Source organism: Hevea brasiliensis, chromosome 3 (genome assembly GCF_030052815.1).
Source record: "Hevea brasiliensis isolate MT/VB/25A 57/8 chromosome 3, ASM3005281v1, whole genome shotgun sequence".
NCBI lineage: Eukaryota > Viridiplantae > Streptophyta > Magnoliopsida > Malpighiales > Euphorbiaceae > Hevea > Hevea brasiliensis.
The window spans coordinates 27965905-27984981 of NC_079495.1; the positions used below are offsets into that span (position 1 = coordinate 27965905).

Sequence of the window (19077 nt, forward strand, 5' to 3'; positions counted from 1 at the left end):
TGTTGGGAGGAGGAGGATTGTCAAAATTGGAAGTGTGATGTTCAAATGCAGGTTGTGTATGTTGGCAGTACCTAAATTAGGTCATAAGTGCAAAACTGTGAACCCAATTGGTTTGAGACTTATGGGAGGGTGAAACTAGACACCAAATAGGCCAACTTTCATGTAGAAATATTGCCAAAATTATGCCTAGAAACTGACCTTAAAAATGACCAAATCCGGAATGGCAACCTTGCAAACCCATATTTTTTACCATATGAACAGTAGTCATTAGGATGACCATAACTCACTCCAAACAGGTTCAATTGACCTGAAATTTTTACCATGGATAGCTTAGACATAGAGCTACAATTATTTTGAAGACACCAAAGCCTAGAAATGGCCAGAACCAAGTCAAATAACTTGTATAAGTTCGGGTACTAAAACTGCCAGAACTAAATGTGACCTAAAATGGACCAAATTTTGCACTAAATGTGCAATCTGTCCAGCTTTAGTAAATTGACTATATCTTGGTCTATACAACTCAGAATGACTTGAAATTTTGCCCGGAGTACAATAAGACATAGAGCTACAATTTTTCTTCATTGACCAGAAGCTAAAAACCAAGACGAATAGGACTTTAAGCTTGACCAATCTAGCACACAAAAATTGAGAATTTGACATTTACAAACAAAGATGCTTGAAGTAATTTGGCAATGAATGCCAACTTGTAAAAATGGTAAATTGCACTATATTAGCAACATATTGAATTACAATTTGTGACATGTTGATGCTAGAATCAACTTATCCATAGTACCTAAAAAGTTCAACATATGCATTGACTTGTGAATTACATAATAGCTAGTAAACTCTAAAAATTGAAGAATTAAACAATTAATTTATAATGTACCCTAGTTTGCCTAGTTGACTAGTTTGGATAGGTTGGCATGCCAATAGGATTCTGACAGTTGTTCTATAAATAGCTTTATGCCATACTATATTTTTATGGCATAATATGCCACACTGTGTTTTTATGGCATATTATGCCACACTGTGACTTTAATAGCCTACGACTATACGTATTGTGTTATTATATTTGGCTTATCGTCAGATTGACTATATGGCTTTTTAACCACACTGTTTGCACACCTGGAGACACTTTGTGACTGATGGTGTGATGGCCCGAGGTACTAGGTACCCAGTACCAGTATATCCATTTATCCAGTCTGGTCAGTATATAGGCTACATAGGACGTTAATTTAAGCACTATTAAATTCAAATAGTTAAATCTAGTTTTCTGACATACAGCACCACCAAAATTAGCAAAAATTAAAATGTTAGCAAATAAAAGTAGAAACAGCAACTGCAAAGAATATCAATATCATAAATTCATAAACAATTGATTTATTTTATTTTAGTGTATATTGCTTTATATTGACACCACTAAGCAAAATTGCTTAGCGCGTTGCTTTTGTAACATGTAGGTATTGGAGACACAACTGGGGAGCCCAGCAGACCTACGACCAGGTGAGACATCAGATCTGCACAAGAGTCTAGAGTCATCTGCACTGCATTGCATACATGGTAGGACTTAGGATATCTTATATTTTGTACTTCTGTTGTATTTTTGAAATTTGGCCCTGTATTTTGTAATATTATGAAAGCTCTAAAGTTTGTAATATTTTATACATATTAAATAACATGGAGATTTTCTGGATATATTTAAACTATTATAGACTGTATTATGGAACTGTTTAATGACTGTGAAAGTCTATTGACTTTACTGAGAAACCTAGACTGTGAAATAGTTGAGATTTTGATATTATCATATGGAACTGTTTTTAACAGGTTTGGAAGGACAGTTTTTCCGAAATACAGACGGCACCTTGCTAAAATTTTATTACCATTTTTGAAACACTGATTTTATTAAAGTATGAAAATAGTATCAGCATGATATGAATATTACATAAAAAACTTCTTAAAATCAAATTGAGTTCAGGAAATGACATAATCACAGACTAGGTATTCCGGCATACCGTGTAGCACGCCTTGCTCGTCTATACTATAGACGGGTGAGGGGTGTTACATATCTAGTTTGACTAGAAATGGCTATGAATTTCATTTCACAAATGATGTTTGCAATATTTATTTTGGAAATAAATATATTGGCTCGGGTTATATGCATGATGTACTTTATTATTTAGATACTAATGTTAAATACAAATCGAATGCAAGCAATCTAAATGAATGTAATGCCATGATGAAAATCAACTCAAGTTCAAAATATATTTGGCACTTAAGATTAGGTCATGTTGCAGAAGATAGGATTGCAAAGCTAGAGAAAATGGGGATTTTATTCTCATTGGGTTCTAAACCTACTCCAACTTGTGAATCCTGCATTGAAAGCAAAATGACTAGATCACTTTTTATTGGACAAGGGTTAAGAGCTAAAAATATTTTGGAACTTATACATAGTGATGTATGTGGTCCATTTAAGGAATGGCTAGAGGCGATTTTTCATTACTTTATTACCTTTATTGATGATAAATCAAGGTTTGGATATTTGTATTTGATGAAATACAAACATGAATCCTTTGAAAAGTTCAAAGAACTTAAACGTGAAGTAGAAAATCAAACAGAAAAAAGTATTAAAACTCTTCGATCATATCGTGGAGGTGAATACTTAAGTACTGAATTTGATGAATACTTGAAAGAGCATGGCATTGTCTCCCAATTGACTCCTCTAGGAACGCCACAACTGAATAGTGTATCTGAAAGGAGAAATCGTACCCTATTAGATATGGTACGCAGTATGATGAGCTATACTGATATGCCAGTCTCCTTTTTGGGGATTTGCATTAGAATCAGCTTTGCCTATTCTGAATAGGATTCCATCAAAATTAGTCTCTTCCATACCTTATGAGATATGGCATAGAAGAAAACCAAGTCTTAAGCATGTTAAGATTTGGGGTTATCCAGCTTATATTAAAAAGCTGAACACTGATAAATTGGAAACTAGATCGGAAAAAGGTCAATTTGTTGGATATCTAAAACAAAGTTTTAGATATTATTTTTATTTGCCTACATCACAAAAGCTTGTGTTAAGCAGAGATGCCATATTTCTTGAATAACAGTTTATTCAAGAAGGTGGCAAAGGAAGGTAAATAGAGTTAGAATTGGAGAATTCTGACCAACCAATAGATCAAATGGATATAGATCCATCTAGTCAACCTACACCTATTGATGAAACATCTACAGTAATTCCTTGCAGATTGACCAAGATATCTCACCCATTAGAGAGATATGGTTTTCTTCATTAAGATGAACAAGAGTTGTTTACTCATGAAGAAATAGATCATGGAGATTATCCTCTTACCTATGAAGAAGCTATATCAGATATAGACTCTTTAAAATGGAAGTTTGGGACCTTGTTGACCCACCTGAAGGTATTGTACCTATAGGGAATAAATGGGTTTTCAAGACGAAAATTGGTTTTGATGGAAAGGTAGAGACCTATAAAGCAAGGCTAGTTGCGAAAGGGTTTCGCCAAAGGCAAGGAATCGACTATGAGGAGACTTTCTCGCCTGTTGCCATGCTTAAATCAATTAGGATTTTATTAGCAATAGCTGCATACTATGATTATGAGATTTGACAAATGGATGTTAGAACAGCTTTTCTCAATGAAAACATTGATGAAAACATTTTCATGGAACAACCTAGGGGTTTTGAATCCCAAGATGATTCCAAGGTATGCAAGCCAAAATGATCTATTTATGGGTTGAAACAAGCTTCGAGGAGTTGAAACATTCATTTTGATGAAGTCATTAAATCATTTTATTTTATCAAAAATATGGATGAGCTATGTGTATATAAGAAGGTTAGTGAGAGTGCTGTCACTTTCCTTGTTTTTTATGTAGATGACATTTTATTGATAGGTAATGACATAGGTATGTTGACAACTATCAAGGTATGGTTGTCAAATACATTCTCCATGAAAGACTTAGGGGAGGCAACATATATTCTTGGAATTCGCATCTATCGATATAGAGCGAAAAGAATAATTGGTTTATCTCAAAGTCTATACTTGGAAAAGGTGTTAAAGTGGTTTAACATGTTTGATTCCAAGAGAGGATTGTTACCTGTAAGACATGGTATCCACCTTTCTAAAGAGATGTCTCCAAAGACACCAGAAAAAAGAGATAAAATGACCAGGATTCCATATGTTTCGGTTACTAGAAGTTTAATGTATGCAATGTTGTGTACTAGGCTGGATATCGCATATGCTGTTAGTTTAACTAGCAGGTTTCAATCCAATCTAGGTTTGGAACACTGGATAGCTGTCAAGAATATCCTTAAGTAATTGAGAAGAACTAAGGATTTATTCTTAATTTATAGAGGTGGTGACTTGCAATTGGATGGTTATACTGATTCTGATTTTCAATCAGATATCGATGATAGAAAGTCTACCTCTGGTTTTGTGTTTATTTGTAATGGAGATGCAGTCAGTTGGAAGAGTTCCAAACAAAGTATGACTGCTGATTCCACTACAGAGGTTGAGTACATTACTGCATCAGATGCTGTAAAAGAGGCTGTTTAGATAAAGAAGTTCGTGACAGAACTTGCAGTAGTTCCTTCCATTGAGTCAGTAGTTCCTTCCATTGAGTCAGCAGTTCATCTCTACTGTGACAACAATGGAGCATTCATACAGGCTAAGGAACCCTAGTCTCACCAGAAATCCAAAAACATAGAAAGGCGCTACCACATTATCAGAGAGATAGTTGGGCAAAGCGATGTAGCCATGCAGAAAATAGCATCAGCCAAAAATCCAACTGTTCCATTCACAAAGCCTATGTCACAAACTCAGTTAGACCGACATCGTGAGAAGATGGGTCTAAGATATTGTAATGAATGGCTCTAGTGCTAGTTGGAGATTGTTAGTAGTATGCCCTAGAGCATATCATTTTTGTATGTATCTTGTACATATCTTACTAATAAAAGGCAATTTCACTTTTCCGTTACATAATATATTTATGTGTAATAGAAAAGGTCCATTGATGTTTTGTTAGAAATTCTATTCTTAAGTTGTTAAGAATATGAGTGACAGTATTTCTAGCACAAAGTATCATAAATTGATTCACAATCGAGGATACTTCACAAAAGACATGACTTATCTAGAAAGATTGTAATCATGTTTATTCCCAAGGTATTTATATGAGATATAAATAAGATGGAGTGATGAGTCTCATGCCATGTAACAAACATGATAGGCACTTATACATGATAAGTAGGTCGAATCAGTGACGCTTATGACAGGCACATGGAGTTTACTCTTGTCAATGCATTGTCATATATCATATCAGTGCATATAATCTTTAGACCTGAGATTACACAGTTATCTTGTATATATGTGGTTTGAGTTTGATACTGCTTTCATACTTGTACTGTGTATGGGTATATGGGCATGTGTGTCACACCTTACCCCTCCGTAAGGCATAACATGATCCCATAGAATACTTAATGAACTACCAAACTTCACCTACCGATAACTCATTAAGTACCCTATAAGGGATTTTAAAATAATTTTCTTACATTTTGGAAGTGGTGAGCATTTTGGTAGGAATTAAAAACCATTTATTCGAAGTTTAAATACTAGTAGAAATTTTTGTCTATTTTAATTTTGCCGCAAATTTTATAAAAATTTTGATAGAGTTACGTTTGTATTTAGAGAAAACAGTTCTTCAAATACCTGAGAAAAACACTTCCAAAAATTTTTCACAACTCCTAACCTCCAATAAACCTCAAATCAACTCAATTCAATTCACTTCAAAATAATTCCACAATTCAATCAAAATTTATCATCACAAAATATTTAATAATTTCATTCACATGGCATAAAGTATGAAATTCACAAGTACAAATATTTATTTACAGAAAGAAATCCAAAAAAAATAATATTATTACAATTTATTTACAACTGCTCAACTTTAAATTGATATATACAACATTACTATATTTACATCAAAATTAACTACAAGGGTATAAAATAATACCCGTACAAAAAGACCGGTGTAGTCATCAATTCAATAGCGGCTCACTCTGCTGCTTTCTCCTTGCTCTTATCTGCGACAGCAAAATAAGCTATTGCTCAGTATAAAAATACTCAGTGGTGCACAATAAAAATTTGAAATGCAATACATAAATCATTCATTATCAAAACACAGTTTAAATATTTCTCAATCACATTTCGCAAATTATCAAAGCTCATAATAACACAATTTAGTCAAATAATTTAAGAAGCACAGTGTTGCCAATTCATACACAACTTAAGCTATGACACAAAATTTCCGATCAATGCCGTGTTGTACACCACGACAAAGCAATCTACAACCCCATTAATCAAAATCAATGAGGGAGGTGGCTAGCTAGCTAATGAGTACTCATCCGATCTCAACCTCAACTGGTAAGCCAGAGAGGGAGGAAAATAAACGATCTCAACCCCATAAATGGAGGAGGAATAATGTGATACTGTCAGGTTAAGTGTGAACACCAAATCAATTCAAAACAATTTATTCAAATAATTTATTGGAAATTTGGTAAATTTTTAAAGTCATATTCACAATCATAAATGGCAATACAATTCATAATTAACTCAAAAAAATCAAATTTTCAAGAATCATTTATTTAAACAAAAATTACTGTGCACAGACCTGACGTGAGTCGCCTCTAGGCCTTGACTCAGTCTCTCCGAGCTTCCAAGTCTTTTTCAGCTGAAACACACAGTTTCACAGTGTTTCAGTACCATAACTTAGCATAAATCCAAAAATAAATTTAACTTCACTTTTACCTAGCTTTAATGTGCTAAATTCGACGTTCTCGAAGTTTTTGTGTATCGGGTTATTATTCACTACACTATTCAAGTCAAATTGTTGACTTTTTAAGGCTTAATAGGTATGGGAACTCCAACTTCACCCACATACCACATTTTGGTCATTAAATTTGTTGGTTTTGGTCATTTTTTTCAAAGCTTAAGTCCTTTTGGCAAAATTGTCAAATTTTCAGTTTTGGTGCTCCTAGTTGCACTGTTCCATTGGTAATTTTACTATCGGAATTTGGAAAAACTTCCTTCATAGAAAATGTTGCTTATTGTCTTAAGTTTATTCTCATTTTTGAATCACCCCAATTGGAGTTTTGTAGCTCAAGTTATGGCCATTTGAACCATGGCTGCCGGATTGGAAACAACCCAGATTTTTTGGGCAATTTTGGTGCTGGCAGTTTTGGGTCACCAATGTTGGGTGGCCAAATGACTTGGTTGCTGGCAGAATTTGGGTTTGTATTCTTCATGAAAGTTTTAGGTCTATATCTCATCTAATCACTGATAATATTTCAGGTCATTTGGACCTGCCTAGCTCGAATTATGACCAAATGAACAAACACTGTTCATTTAGTCAGTTTGTATAGGGCCGCCTACACTTATCCAACTTTGGTCAATTTGTTCACTAAGTTTTGGTCACTCTTTGGGCATGGTTCCTAAATGAAAATTGTGTCATTTTATGTCTATTTTCATCTCCAATTGGTGCCATATCAATTGGACTTGTAAAATTTCATTTTTGGTCCTTCAAAGTTGACTTGCTCATGCTGCCAGCAGCATGACCGCACTCCCTCTGAATTTAGCTTTCACTCCAACAATTCCAACACAACTCATTTGGTCATAAATGACCATTCTTCACTTCACAATAGGTCAAAGACACCATTTACTCATTTCTTTCATTTTTGGTTCATAAACCCTAAGTCCCAAAACCCTAACTTACTAAATTATTGTATTTAACCACATTTAAGCATTTCAATCTTACCCATTCAACTAAATAAGGTTTCTAAACTCATTTAAATCCATCAAACCATACAAATCATACTCCCATCACCTGCTGGCTGAAATTTTAGTAATGGTCCCTCACAATTTTTTTTATTTTTATTCTAAGCATATTTCAAGCTAATTCAAACTAAAAACACAACAATTAATCACAACTTTCAAATTGATGTGCTTACGTCAACTTTGATATCAAATCTTCAATTTTTCTCTTCTTTTCTTCTTTCTTTCTTGTTCTTAAGTTGAGATAACAAGCTCTAGTAAGGTTTTTAAGGGAGTTATTAGGATTAAGTGGAGAAATTAAAGCTTGAGTACAAGCTTTAATGGAGAAATTTTCATCGAGGAATTATGGAGAAAGTGAGGCGGCAAGAATGGGACGAAAGAAGACAACTTTATTTTTTTTTCTTTTCTTTTCTTTTATCTATTTAGCTTATGGAAGACCCCAAAAAATCTAATTAATTAATTTATTAATTAAAACATTTATGGCATCATGCATGATGTCATCTCCCTACACCTTTTTTTTTCTATTAGTTCTTTAATTTAATTCCCGACTCCGAAATTTTCTTTTCTCCGATTTTATTTGACAGTTAGGTCAGGAGTCAGCTCTCGGGGTCAATTAACCAAACTGCCCCTCACCAGTTCATCCCGGTTTGCAAATAATTTAATATTTTTTCCGGCTCCCTGACCTAATTTTTTAACTTACTTAACAGTTCTTTTTCGTGATTTTCTCTTTTCCACTGTGTTCATAAGGGTCCTAAGGACCGCAGCGTCACATTTTACGGTTCGAAATTTGAGTTTAAAATGACTTCGCAGTCCTTCCCGAGAAGGTCACCCATCGCTGTGACTCTCGGCTCGTTTAACCTCTTATGTTATGTTTTTCTTACTTATAATTGACAATTACTAATTATTTGTATTTATGGCTTCTCTAGTTGTCTTAAGTGTGGCTCTAATCCCCTTAATTGTCCGGACCGACACCGGTTACCGGAACAGTGAAATATACCAGGCTATGCAAACGGGGGTGTTACAATGTGTTGGCTCCTACTAGTTATATATGGATATAGGTGTTGATCAAGATGGAAACCGTTACCCTAAGTAAATAGGGATAAAATCCTATGTTCATTTAATTGTTCTTGATATTTAAAGTTCCTGGCCAGAACAGACAGATTTAGTTTCTGACAAGAAAATCTAATTAATCAAAAGCTGGAATTAAAAGAGAACATAATGTTCATAGCAAATGGGGTTTGATATTAACCATGACTCCAGCTCAAATTGGGATTTTGTAACGGAGAGATTCTAGTGCATGGTAACATATGATTAAAGGTTTATTTAAAGTATTCCTTATTACTGATTGGGTGGCCATGGCATACTATGCTAGATATCAACCATGGTCTATGAGATGTCTAAAATGATTTAGAGAAATTATTTACGATAAGAAAGAGTTCTGATGATATTAAGAGTTAATATCATTTCTCATTGCCAATAAGTAATGGGCCTAGTAAGTCACACATCTACACAAGCTAATCACCATTTAAAAATGTGATTTAATTGATTAATTAAAGAGTTTAATTAATTAATTAAAGAGGTTTGGTTTGCAATAAGATTGCAAAGTCCTTAGCTTGACTTGAAACCAAATCTAGGTTATTAGATGTATAGTATAAATTAAATTTATATTTAATTTGATTAAATATGAATTTAATTATGAGAAATTAATTAATAGAGATTAATTAATTAATTACTTTATATTTGATATAAATTGATTTAAAGAAGATAAATTATAATTTTGGGTTGAGAACTCGAATTAAATACTAAGGGCAAATTGGTCTTTTCACATGGTGACATGTGGCATCATGAGATGGTGACACATGGCATCATATAATCTTGTCACTTGTCTTCTTATGATGGAAGACCACATGTTATGATTTAAATGGAGCTTGACACTTGGATTCATAGGATTAAATATAATAATAACAAGATGGGATCTTGTGATAACATGTGGCAAGGGAGTAAGTTAGGGTTTGACCTAAGTATATAAAGAAAAGTTATAAAGAAAAAAAACACAGTCCTTTCTCTTTTCTCTCAAGTTGGATGGAAACTTTGTCTCTCCCTCTCCTCTTCAATTTCTCAATTGATTCAAGAGAAAAAGTATGATTTCCTCTTGAATTAAAATTATTAGAAAGTGTTTTTAACACCTAATACATTCATATAACCTTCACAAAGCATAAACCCCATCTCAAAATTAGTTAACAAGGCTTGAGAAGCCAATCTAGGGGCTGCCACTGCATCTTTGGTGTGTGCTTATGGTGGACAAACTAGAGGGACAATATTTGGGGTCCTAAGAACATCTTAAGAAGCTTCAATTGTGCATCAAGAGGTTAGTATCTAAAAATCCCTCTTTTAGTTAGGGTTTAATTGAATTAAATATTAATTCACAATCTTTAATGGCAAATGAAATTTTAATGCATGCTAAAATGTGTTTTGGTATGCAATTGGGCATTGAAAATTGATTAGGATTATAAGACGCTTGGTATGATGCATGTAACCTTAGAAATAATTTTTAAAAATCAAGGTTCTAATGCCCTTTATTCACACTTCCACTCCTTCAGAAAAAGCTATTTGCAAGCATCTTCATGAAAACACCATGGGATTGTATGCAGCTTTACACATTAATCACATGTCAGTAAATTGCAAGCATCTTCATGAAAGCACCATGGGATTGTATGCAGCTTTACACATTAATCTCATGTCAGTAATGTAATTTACAACTTACAGCACAAATAAAGGGAGCATTGCATAGGTTATAATAATACGTCCCAATAGACTGTTTTTCTTAACCTCTTGTCTCTCCTTAACCCACTAATAACATAAACTTGCTCTGATTGGGTTATCCACTGATAATTGCCAGCAGTGGTACCCTTACGCCCATCTAGGGTAGCTATACTGCCATAACTCACCTTTATGTACTCATGCCTTGCACTAGATAGGCATGCCATTTAGCCTCATTCTGATAGAAACATTTCATTTTTTGGAGTACGTATCTCTATGGCCGACCTTAACACGCTTACTAGCTCAAATTCATATCACCATATACTCCACAAAAATTGAAACACTAAACTAAAGCACTCTTACACAACCTGAGGAATAACATAGAATCTAAAATAAGGAATTACAGAAGAAGACGAAACAGGATCTCTACTTAGCATGTGACAAACCTAAGACCACACTTCCCATGAATCTAGAGCCTAAGTTCTGATACTAACTTTTATACTCCATTTCAACTATATCATGACTAACTCCATCGGTCGGATCTGCACTAGGACTTGGGTCAACATAAAGCTCTCAAACCCCATAGTAAGCTTTTCTAATCCCAAACCCAGGATTAGCACAATTTCAAGGCCCACCATGCAAAATAAAATAAAATAAACTATTACAAATTAATTTGGGCCACATCAACCTGATAACTATTAAAAATCTACAACTAGGGGAGCTCATCTCAACCTAATACCCAGCATGTACAAAACATTTAATACCATTAATTTTCATTAATTAATGTAATATATTTATCTACTAGTATCGTATCGAACCTCTAAAAAATAAATAAATAAATAAATACAATAAAAATTAATAACTAAGCAGTACAACAACCTATGGAGGAAAAATGTAGGTTAGACTTTGAAATAAAATTTCTCCTTCTGCAACTTGAGGAAAAAAATATTAAATATGAGTGAGCATTCGAATCAGTGAGTTTAGATATTGATTAAAGTTTCAATTTCTATAACTATGTAAAATTGGTGCAATCTTACCATGTAATCCACATCCAACACATATAACAAAAAATTCACTAATATTCGCATGAGAAGATAATTTCAAGCTACACATGCACCTAGTGTATTACATCAATACATAATTATGGCGGGTTGTTCTCCTATACAGTTTTCTTAATTCAAATCCCACAAGCGAGCTCAACTTAAGTCGAACTTTTGCTTAAATCCTAGTGCGGGGACCAACGCGATCAACTCAAAGCTGTGCATCACCCCGACTTTCCATATCCTTAAGGATTAGGTTTTAGCAAGACTAGCTCAAGCCGCAATTCCCCATCCAATCCATATCCATCATATATCATATATAATGCACAAATAGCTCCAAATTATCCTCAGTGTCGCAAACACAATTACTTGTCAATAATTAAATGTGCAACAATAAAATGTTCGGAATTTATTTATCTAACTATGTAAATATATTTATAAAATGCATGCCAAAATGTACATAATATTTACAAAAATAATCAACATCTAACTTACAGACTGAACGATCCGACTACAACTAGTCTGGTTCGAAGGGAGAAGACTGTTCAGCATCGATCACCTATATAGATGTACTGACCACTATCAATTGACTAACTAAAATTAATAATTAATTTAAAATATAGAAATAAGAATAAATCCTAAGGTCTTGATGAAATTTTGATAGAGTCTTCTCTATAACTAGACTTAACCCCCTGCAAGAAAATGCAAGAAAATGCAATAATAGCAATACACAAGGCCTCATGCCATAACAACAATTATAATGCCCATCCGGAGCCTACAAGAACCTAATTTAAGTCCAAATCTCTAATCTCTAACTCGACTCCCTAACTCCTTTATAGCCTAAATAATTATCAAAAGTCCTCTAAAATTTATGTAAATATTCTTGGAGGTCTATTACATCGTCCTTGTATTAATTAAATTCATTTTACCCAATTTCACTAACACAAAAATATTTTATAACTTAATTAGCTAACCTAACACTAAGTAAAAAATTGCACAAGTTGAGTTCGGGTTTACCATTGCAAATTCTGCTACTTAAAACATGTCTGAAACATCAGAAAATACTAAAAATGACTATTAAAATGACCACCCCCAGGATGGCCTGCTAGTCATTTGGATTGGGCCAAAAACTCGAACTCGAGCACTAGTGAGCTATCACTAATCCGATTGCATCTAAATAAAGCCCATAAGTTATTAATAATTATCATATAATTATTTTTAATTTATGGGAATTGAAAAGTCTCAAAATTTTCACCAAGCAATTTGGACCGTTCGATGATCGCCTTTCCAATTGATGTCCAATCGGAGCAGGGTTGGTTACATCTTGAAGATTTCGATGCGCTTAGTTTATTGGTGGTCTTAGATTATCATTTAGACAGTCAGATTGGCCGGAATCTTCGATGTAAGTTACTGTTTCTCTCTCCTCTCCCTCATTGGAAAACTCTATGAAAACTCGCGAAGGAGGTCCCAAAAGAACACCCATGACTCAAGAATTCTAGCATTGATGAATTTGCACCGAACAACCACTGGAATCACCAGAAAATGGCATTGGAAGCTCATGCATCATCATCCTCTCTCTCCTTATTTTCCCACCGCTACCGCCTTCATCTGTTGCCATTCCTTGCCCACTGGTGGTCACCGAATCAAGCTGAAGCTAATTGGAGCTTCGTTAGTTGCTGAGGGTCGTCGGACAAAGGGGAAAGAGGGGGAAGGGGTTTCGGGTGGAAGGAGCTATGAGAGGGAGGGTGAGGAAAGAGAGAGAAAAAGGGGAGGGGGCTGGCTGCACACAATTGGGCATTTTTTTTAACTTTTAATTACAATATGTCCCCTAACTTTTCAAAGTTCTATCAATTAAGTCCAATCCTAATCTAATATATTAAAATTCAATTAATAATGCTAACATCAAATTAAAAATAACACTTTAAATAATTAAATATTTTGCAACAATAAAATTTCAACCAAAAATTATTATTCATAATTTATTGAAATAATATTTACAAAAGTACTTTTTATATCAAAGGCATCAATTACCCAATACTAATAGGATAAAAAACTAATATATTTAGAATACATTTGTTGAAAATTAATATTTTCAAAAATTTAATAATGAATGCAATAATAATAAGAAGAATTGCAATATTTATTATTTAATTTAAAGGAATAAAATTCATGTTGTTACAATTGGTGTGTAAGATAATTTACCTAAAAACCATTATATCTATAGAGCTGAAATCAAAATTGATTGGACCTAAATCAGATCAAAACCTATTAAAATTTAATTCATCAAAATCATTCTTAAATGGATTGAACTCAGCTGGTTTATTTTGGATCCAAACCAAGTTTTTCCTTTTAAAAAAAAATTAAAAAAATTTATTGAATTTGTTCAAAACTGGATCAGTCCGAGATTGAACTGAAACTAAATTCAAATCCAATCTTGAATAAAAGGGACTTTACAGTCTAATCTTATTTCCATGAACCTTGGACCAAAATCTCAATTTCGATGTAGCCCGAACCGATGGCCAGCCCTATTTTTTGGTAGTAAAAATTCTTAAAAGAAATTATTTATTTTGATTGGTAATTTATTTTGTCTTATTAGCCCTCAGTAGTAATTGGAAACTTCTTTTGATTATTGTAAGATTGTATACATGTTAAATAATTTGTGTTTTTTATTGTATTTGCTGGGAATATGTTAGTATTAAATTTCCATATCGAAAAAAGATAGGATGAATGAGAGACATATAAGTAGAAAGGATCTATAAATCTATTATATTAAATTTTGGGTTCGATGTTATGTTAAGTCAATTAGTGTGTTCTTTCATAAGATCCATCAATAACGATTCTCCCTAGTGCTTTGGACTCTTCGATATCAAACAAGTGGTATCAGAGTCAATGATTTGGCAAGAACAAGGAGTGTATTCTTTCATAAGTCCCATCAAATAGGATACTCTCCGATATCTAATAGTATTTAAATCATATAAGCTTTAAAACATGTTTTGTGAAATATATTATGCATTTTCTGTTACCAACTTCTTTGCACAACCTAGCAAATTCTGTTGGCTGTATATGACGGTGGAAATTGTGGAAGTAATTAATCACAGCTTCATATATGAGGCTGAAAGTCCTTTTTCCTAGAGGTACATAATAGAACATATAAGATATAATCTTCATTAATATTAATTAAATAATTAAAAAAAAAATAGAATTAGTATTAGAAATTACTGATGTGAAATATAATACGACACTTATAATAAAGATTTGAGAAAAAAAAAAGAATAAATAAAAGAGACAAATAATTAAATAATGATCTTAACCACAACGGTACAATGCCTTTGCCAAAGGAAAAAAAAAATTGTTAGGTACCATTAGCAATTTTGTTTATTTTTCGTTCCTTCTCTCTCTCTCTCTCTCTCTCTCTCTCTCTCTCTCTCTCTCTCTCTATATATATATATATATATATATTACTATTAATTTGATTTTTCAGTTTATATTTGTAAAATAGAACTATTTAATCTTTTATCATTTAATTTTACTTTTATTTTTTTTATAAATATAAAAATTACAAATCAAATTTCTGTTTAATACAAGAGGTGAATATTATTTTCCTAAAAATAGAAAATACTAATTCTTTTTCTTGAAAAATGTAACGGTCAATCATTCCCTCATTAGTAAATGCAGCTTAGTCCATATTACATGTCTATTTATAACAGTGAAAAATTGGCCTTCAAGTAGAGATGAGTGAACATAAAATCACTTTGTCTCTAAGCCAAGTGACAAACTTGGCTATCAAGTTAACAATTATTAAATCTTACAAAAGTAAATTTTACGTGTGAGATGTGCTAAAATTCATGGTAGAACTTAAGGCACACTTAACATCATATTATTCAAAATTTAAATTTACAAAAAGAAAATAATAATAAATGAATATCTTCCATCATAAGACAAACACCCCACCTATGATTTATGGAAGACTTTGAAACCAAAAACTTTGATAAAAGGGAAAATGTGCACCCTCTCCACCTTTAGTGCCATAATAGAAAGAGGTCGGCGACGACCATATAAGTCTATTAGGACCCACCCCAAAAGAAATAAGTCTATGAATTAATACTATTTATTATTATTGACACTGCTCGTAAGATATCCGCAAGCTCCCCTGAACACTCTACACTCTTCCAATAAATACCTTAAAGCACCTATCAAAAGTACCGTACATCACAAGTTATCTTAAATTGACTGAAAGCATTAAATAACCAACTAAGCGCATTAGATGTATAACTATTTTAGCAAGACCCAGATTTTAAGATAATCATCATTGACGGTCCATAATATAACAGTGATAGCTACCATTTATAGATACGATAGATAAAACTTTCACTCAAAATATGCACTAATTCAATAATATCGACAACTCACCCTTTTGCTCTCATAGGCCACTTGGCACTACCATATTGGTTGAATGATAATATATAACCTCTATGAATACCAAGTATTGAATATTCTAAGATTCATTTATTCTCTAGCATTTAGTTTCCTTTAGTATAAAATATTTTCCCTTACAATATTGTCACTAATTTAGTCATCGAAGGGCTAAGTAAAGAAGTCCCACTTGGCATTTTGACCACCCTCTCTTGTCCTGCAAATCACTCTCTACCTACCCATGAAGGCCTCTTTAACCTTGTAAGGTCATGATCCATCCCTAGTGGTAAGCCAGTAAGACCCAAGATCGTACAAGGCCATTCTGGCGATCCTGTCCACATAACAACCATCGAAAGCCTCTCAGATTTCAGCGTTATCAAAGTTTGTATTCAAATTAGAAAATTTTGGGTAAAAATACCATCTCAATACCATGGCTTGGTCCTGGAATCATATCTTAATAGAATTAAATGAGATGGTTAATTCTCACTTCTCAACAAAACGTAGTTGAAGGAGCAAAATGGATAAAAATAGGAGAGAGCTAAACTGCATTCTTAAACATTCTACTCATTGATTACTCTTGTAAGTATAGTATTAGTTGCAATACAAATATATATAAACAAGGATCAAACAGAAATGCATTATATATTAACGGCCATCAGAGGCAAATGATTCTGTAAATGTCAATGAAGCAATGGAAGTGTTCCCAGAAGGGAATTCATTTGCTACGCCTCCTTGACAGGAGGCATAACCCGAATCTCGAGATTTGATTACATCACTTGTATTTTCTGGCAACTGAGCAGCTCCATCTAAAATTTGGACTACACTAGACATGCTCGGCCTAACTGCAGCCACAGGGTGTGAACATAGCAAGCCAAGCTTCAACACCAATTCAGCTTCATGCAAGACATACTCATTCACTAGTCTACTATCAACTGTGTCCAAAATTGCTCCGTTATCCCAGCAGTTCAGTACCCAATCGATCAACATTACTTTCTCAGTTGAAGTTCGAGGATCCACAGGCCTTCTACCACAAGTAACCTCAAGCACAAAGACCCCAAATGCATATATATCAGTACGTGTGTTTGATTTCCCACTCTGCACAATATCTGGGTCTATATAGCCTGGAGTACCAGCTACATGAGAGGTTTGAGGATCATTTCCGTGATCACATAACCTGGCAAGCCCAAAATCTCCTAGTCTGGCATTCATGTCATTGTCGATGAGTACATTGGCAGGTTTGATGTCTCTATGGATTATAACTTGTACCCATTGTTGGTGCAGATAGAAGAGTGCAGATGCCACATCTTTGATAATTTTGAATCTTTGTTTCCAGTTTAGTACGTAATTGGGTAATCGATAAAGGAACTTGTCAAGACTACCATTAGGCATATAGTCATAAACTAAGAAAAGTTCATTCTTGCGCCTGCAATAGCCCAGAAGTCTAACCAAGTTTGGGTGCCTGAGACGGCCAATGGTTGCAATTTCAGCTACGAATTCTTTCATCCCTTGCCTGGAATCATGAGAAATTCTCTTCAGTGCAATTTGAATATTTGAGAATGGCAGAATGCCTTTGTATACCCTGCCGAAACCCCCCTTTCCAAGAAGTTGTTTATCTCCAAAGGCTTTCGTAGCAATGAATAAGTCATTATAGGAGAACCTATAAGGCCCATATAGCACCTCCCAATCCTCAAGTACCTGAATGAACTTTCTCCTTCTTGAAATCATAATAAGTACTCCAAAAATCAAGAGTAGAAGTAAAATGCCCCCTGTTAAAGATAATACAACTGCCAAAATCTTTTGTTGTTTCCTATATCCATCGCCTGCACCCTCTTCATTTCTTATAAAACCAGGTATATCAGGAAGTCTAGACAGGTTTATCTCCTCAGCTTGACCATTCACCCTAAAACTCCAACCCAATATGTACTGAGAAGAATTAGTCCCACTAGCGGATGAGAAGCCAACATACATGAGCTCATAGAAATAAGGGGAGAGATCTCTTTTCAAGGATAAAAGTGGAAGCTTAGGTTTAGGTATGTTTATTGGATGGATTGTGACATTGAGTTGTTGATTCAAGCTCTCATATTCAACCCAGACCTGCAGTGGTTTTCCACTTTTGAGAACTAGCTCTTTGAAATGCCAATCATCACTATGGTACCCAGCAGGAAGAGATTTCACGGAGACCAAGCCATTAATATCAATCCCCAAATGGTTATCATCTATGTCATCAAACTGGAAATCTTGGTCTGTGTCAAGCTCTACTGCAATAACATGATTTGAACTTATTCCGTTGTTAGTTGCATTGAAAAGACCAAGATACTGATTTGGTAAGGCTCCTGGAATACCTTTCGATGGTGAGATAGCGAAGGCAAGTCCATGGCCGCTAAATTCAGGGTCCTTGGATATTACAGAAAAGATGAAGGTAGTGGAGAAGGAGAAGACAGAACCTGTTGTTGAGTTCTTGAATTTGAAAGAATCGTTATAGAAGACTTGGCCTGCTTCGCTTAGCCCACTGTCTGTTAATATCACTCGAGAGGACATGTGTGAATGGTTTACACTTCCACCCAACTTGAAGTAACCATCGAACAAGAATCCAGATTGATTGTTGTTGTCTGCAGATGCAAGCCTCAAGAAGAAATAAAGCATGAGAATTTTACAAGACATTCCAAAAGATCGAGATCTTTCCATAAAAATACGAGAGACAGAGCATTTAGAGACTTTGGAGCCTCAATCTTTCCTTGTTTCAATGAAAGAGCATAAAAAAAAAATTTTCCTTATGGTCCCCATAATAAATGACAAAAAATCTTCTAAGATCGAGTCAAAAAAATCTTATAAACACACAGAGTTGACTAAGAGTAATAAATTAATTATTTTATTAAGCCTATTGTATATCAATAAATTAAAAACATTATAAAAATATTGAAATTGTGAGTTCAATATTGAGTGTTTTGATAAATCCAATTCGAAATTTACAATATTAAAAATGATTTCAATATTAAAAAGTTAAAACTAACTGATTAAATA

The 19077-nt window shown here is 33.8% G+C and overlaps 1 protein-coding gene across 1 annotated transcript; it reads right to left on the reverse strand.

Annotated features, from left to right (window-relative positions):
- Positions 1–16600: 16600 nt before the first annotated feature.
- On the reverse strand, positions 16601–18813 carry LOC110656144 (L-type lectin-domain containing receptor kinase V.9-like). Its single transcript, XM_021812753.2, has one exon. The coding sequence runs from the start codon at positions 18739–18741 to the stop codon at positions 16702–16704; it is 2040 nt and encodes a 679-aa protein (XP_021668445.2). The 5' UTR covers positions 18742–18813; the 3' UTR covers positions 16601–16701.
- Between the last annotated feature and the right edge of the window lie 264 nt (positions 18814–19077).

Excerpts from the sequence above, each read along its gene's own strand:
- LOC110656144 (XM_021812753.2), bottom strand. The coding sequence starts at position 18,741 with ATGGAAAGATCTCGATCTTTTGGAATGTCTTGTAAAATTCTCATGCTT.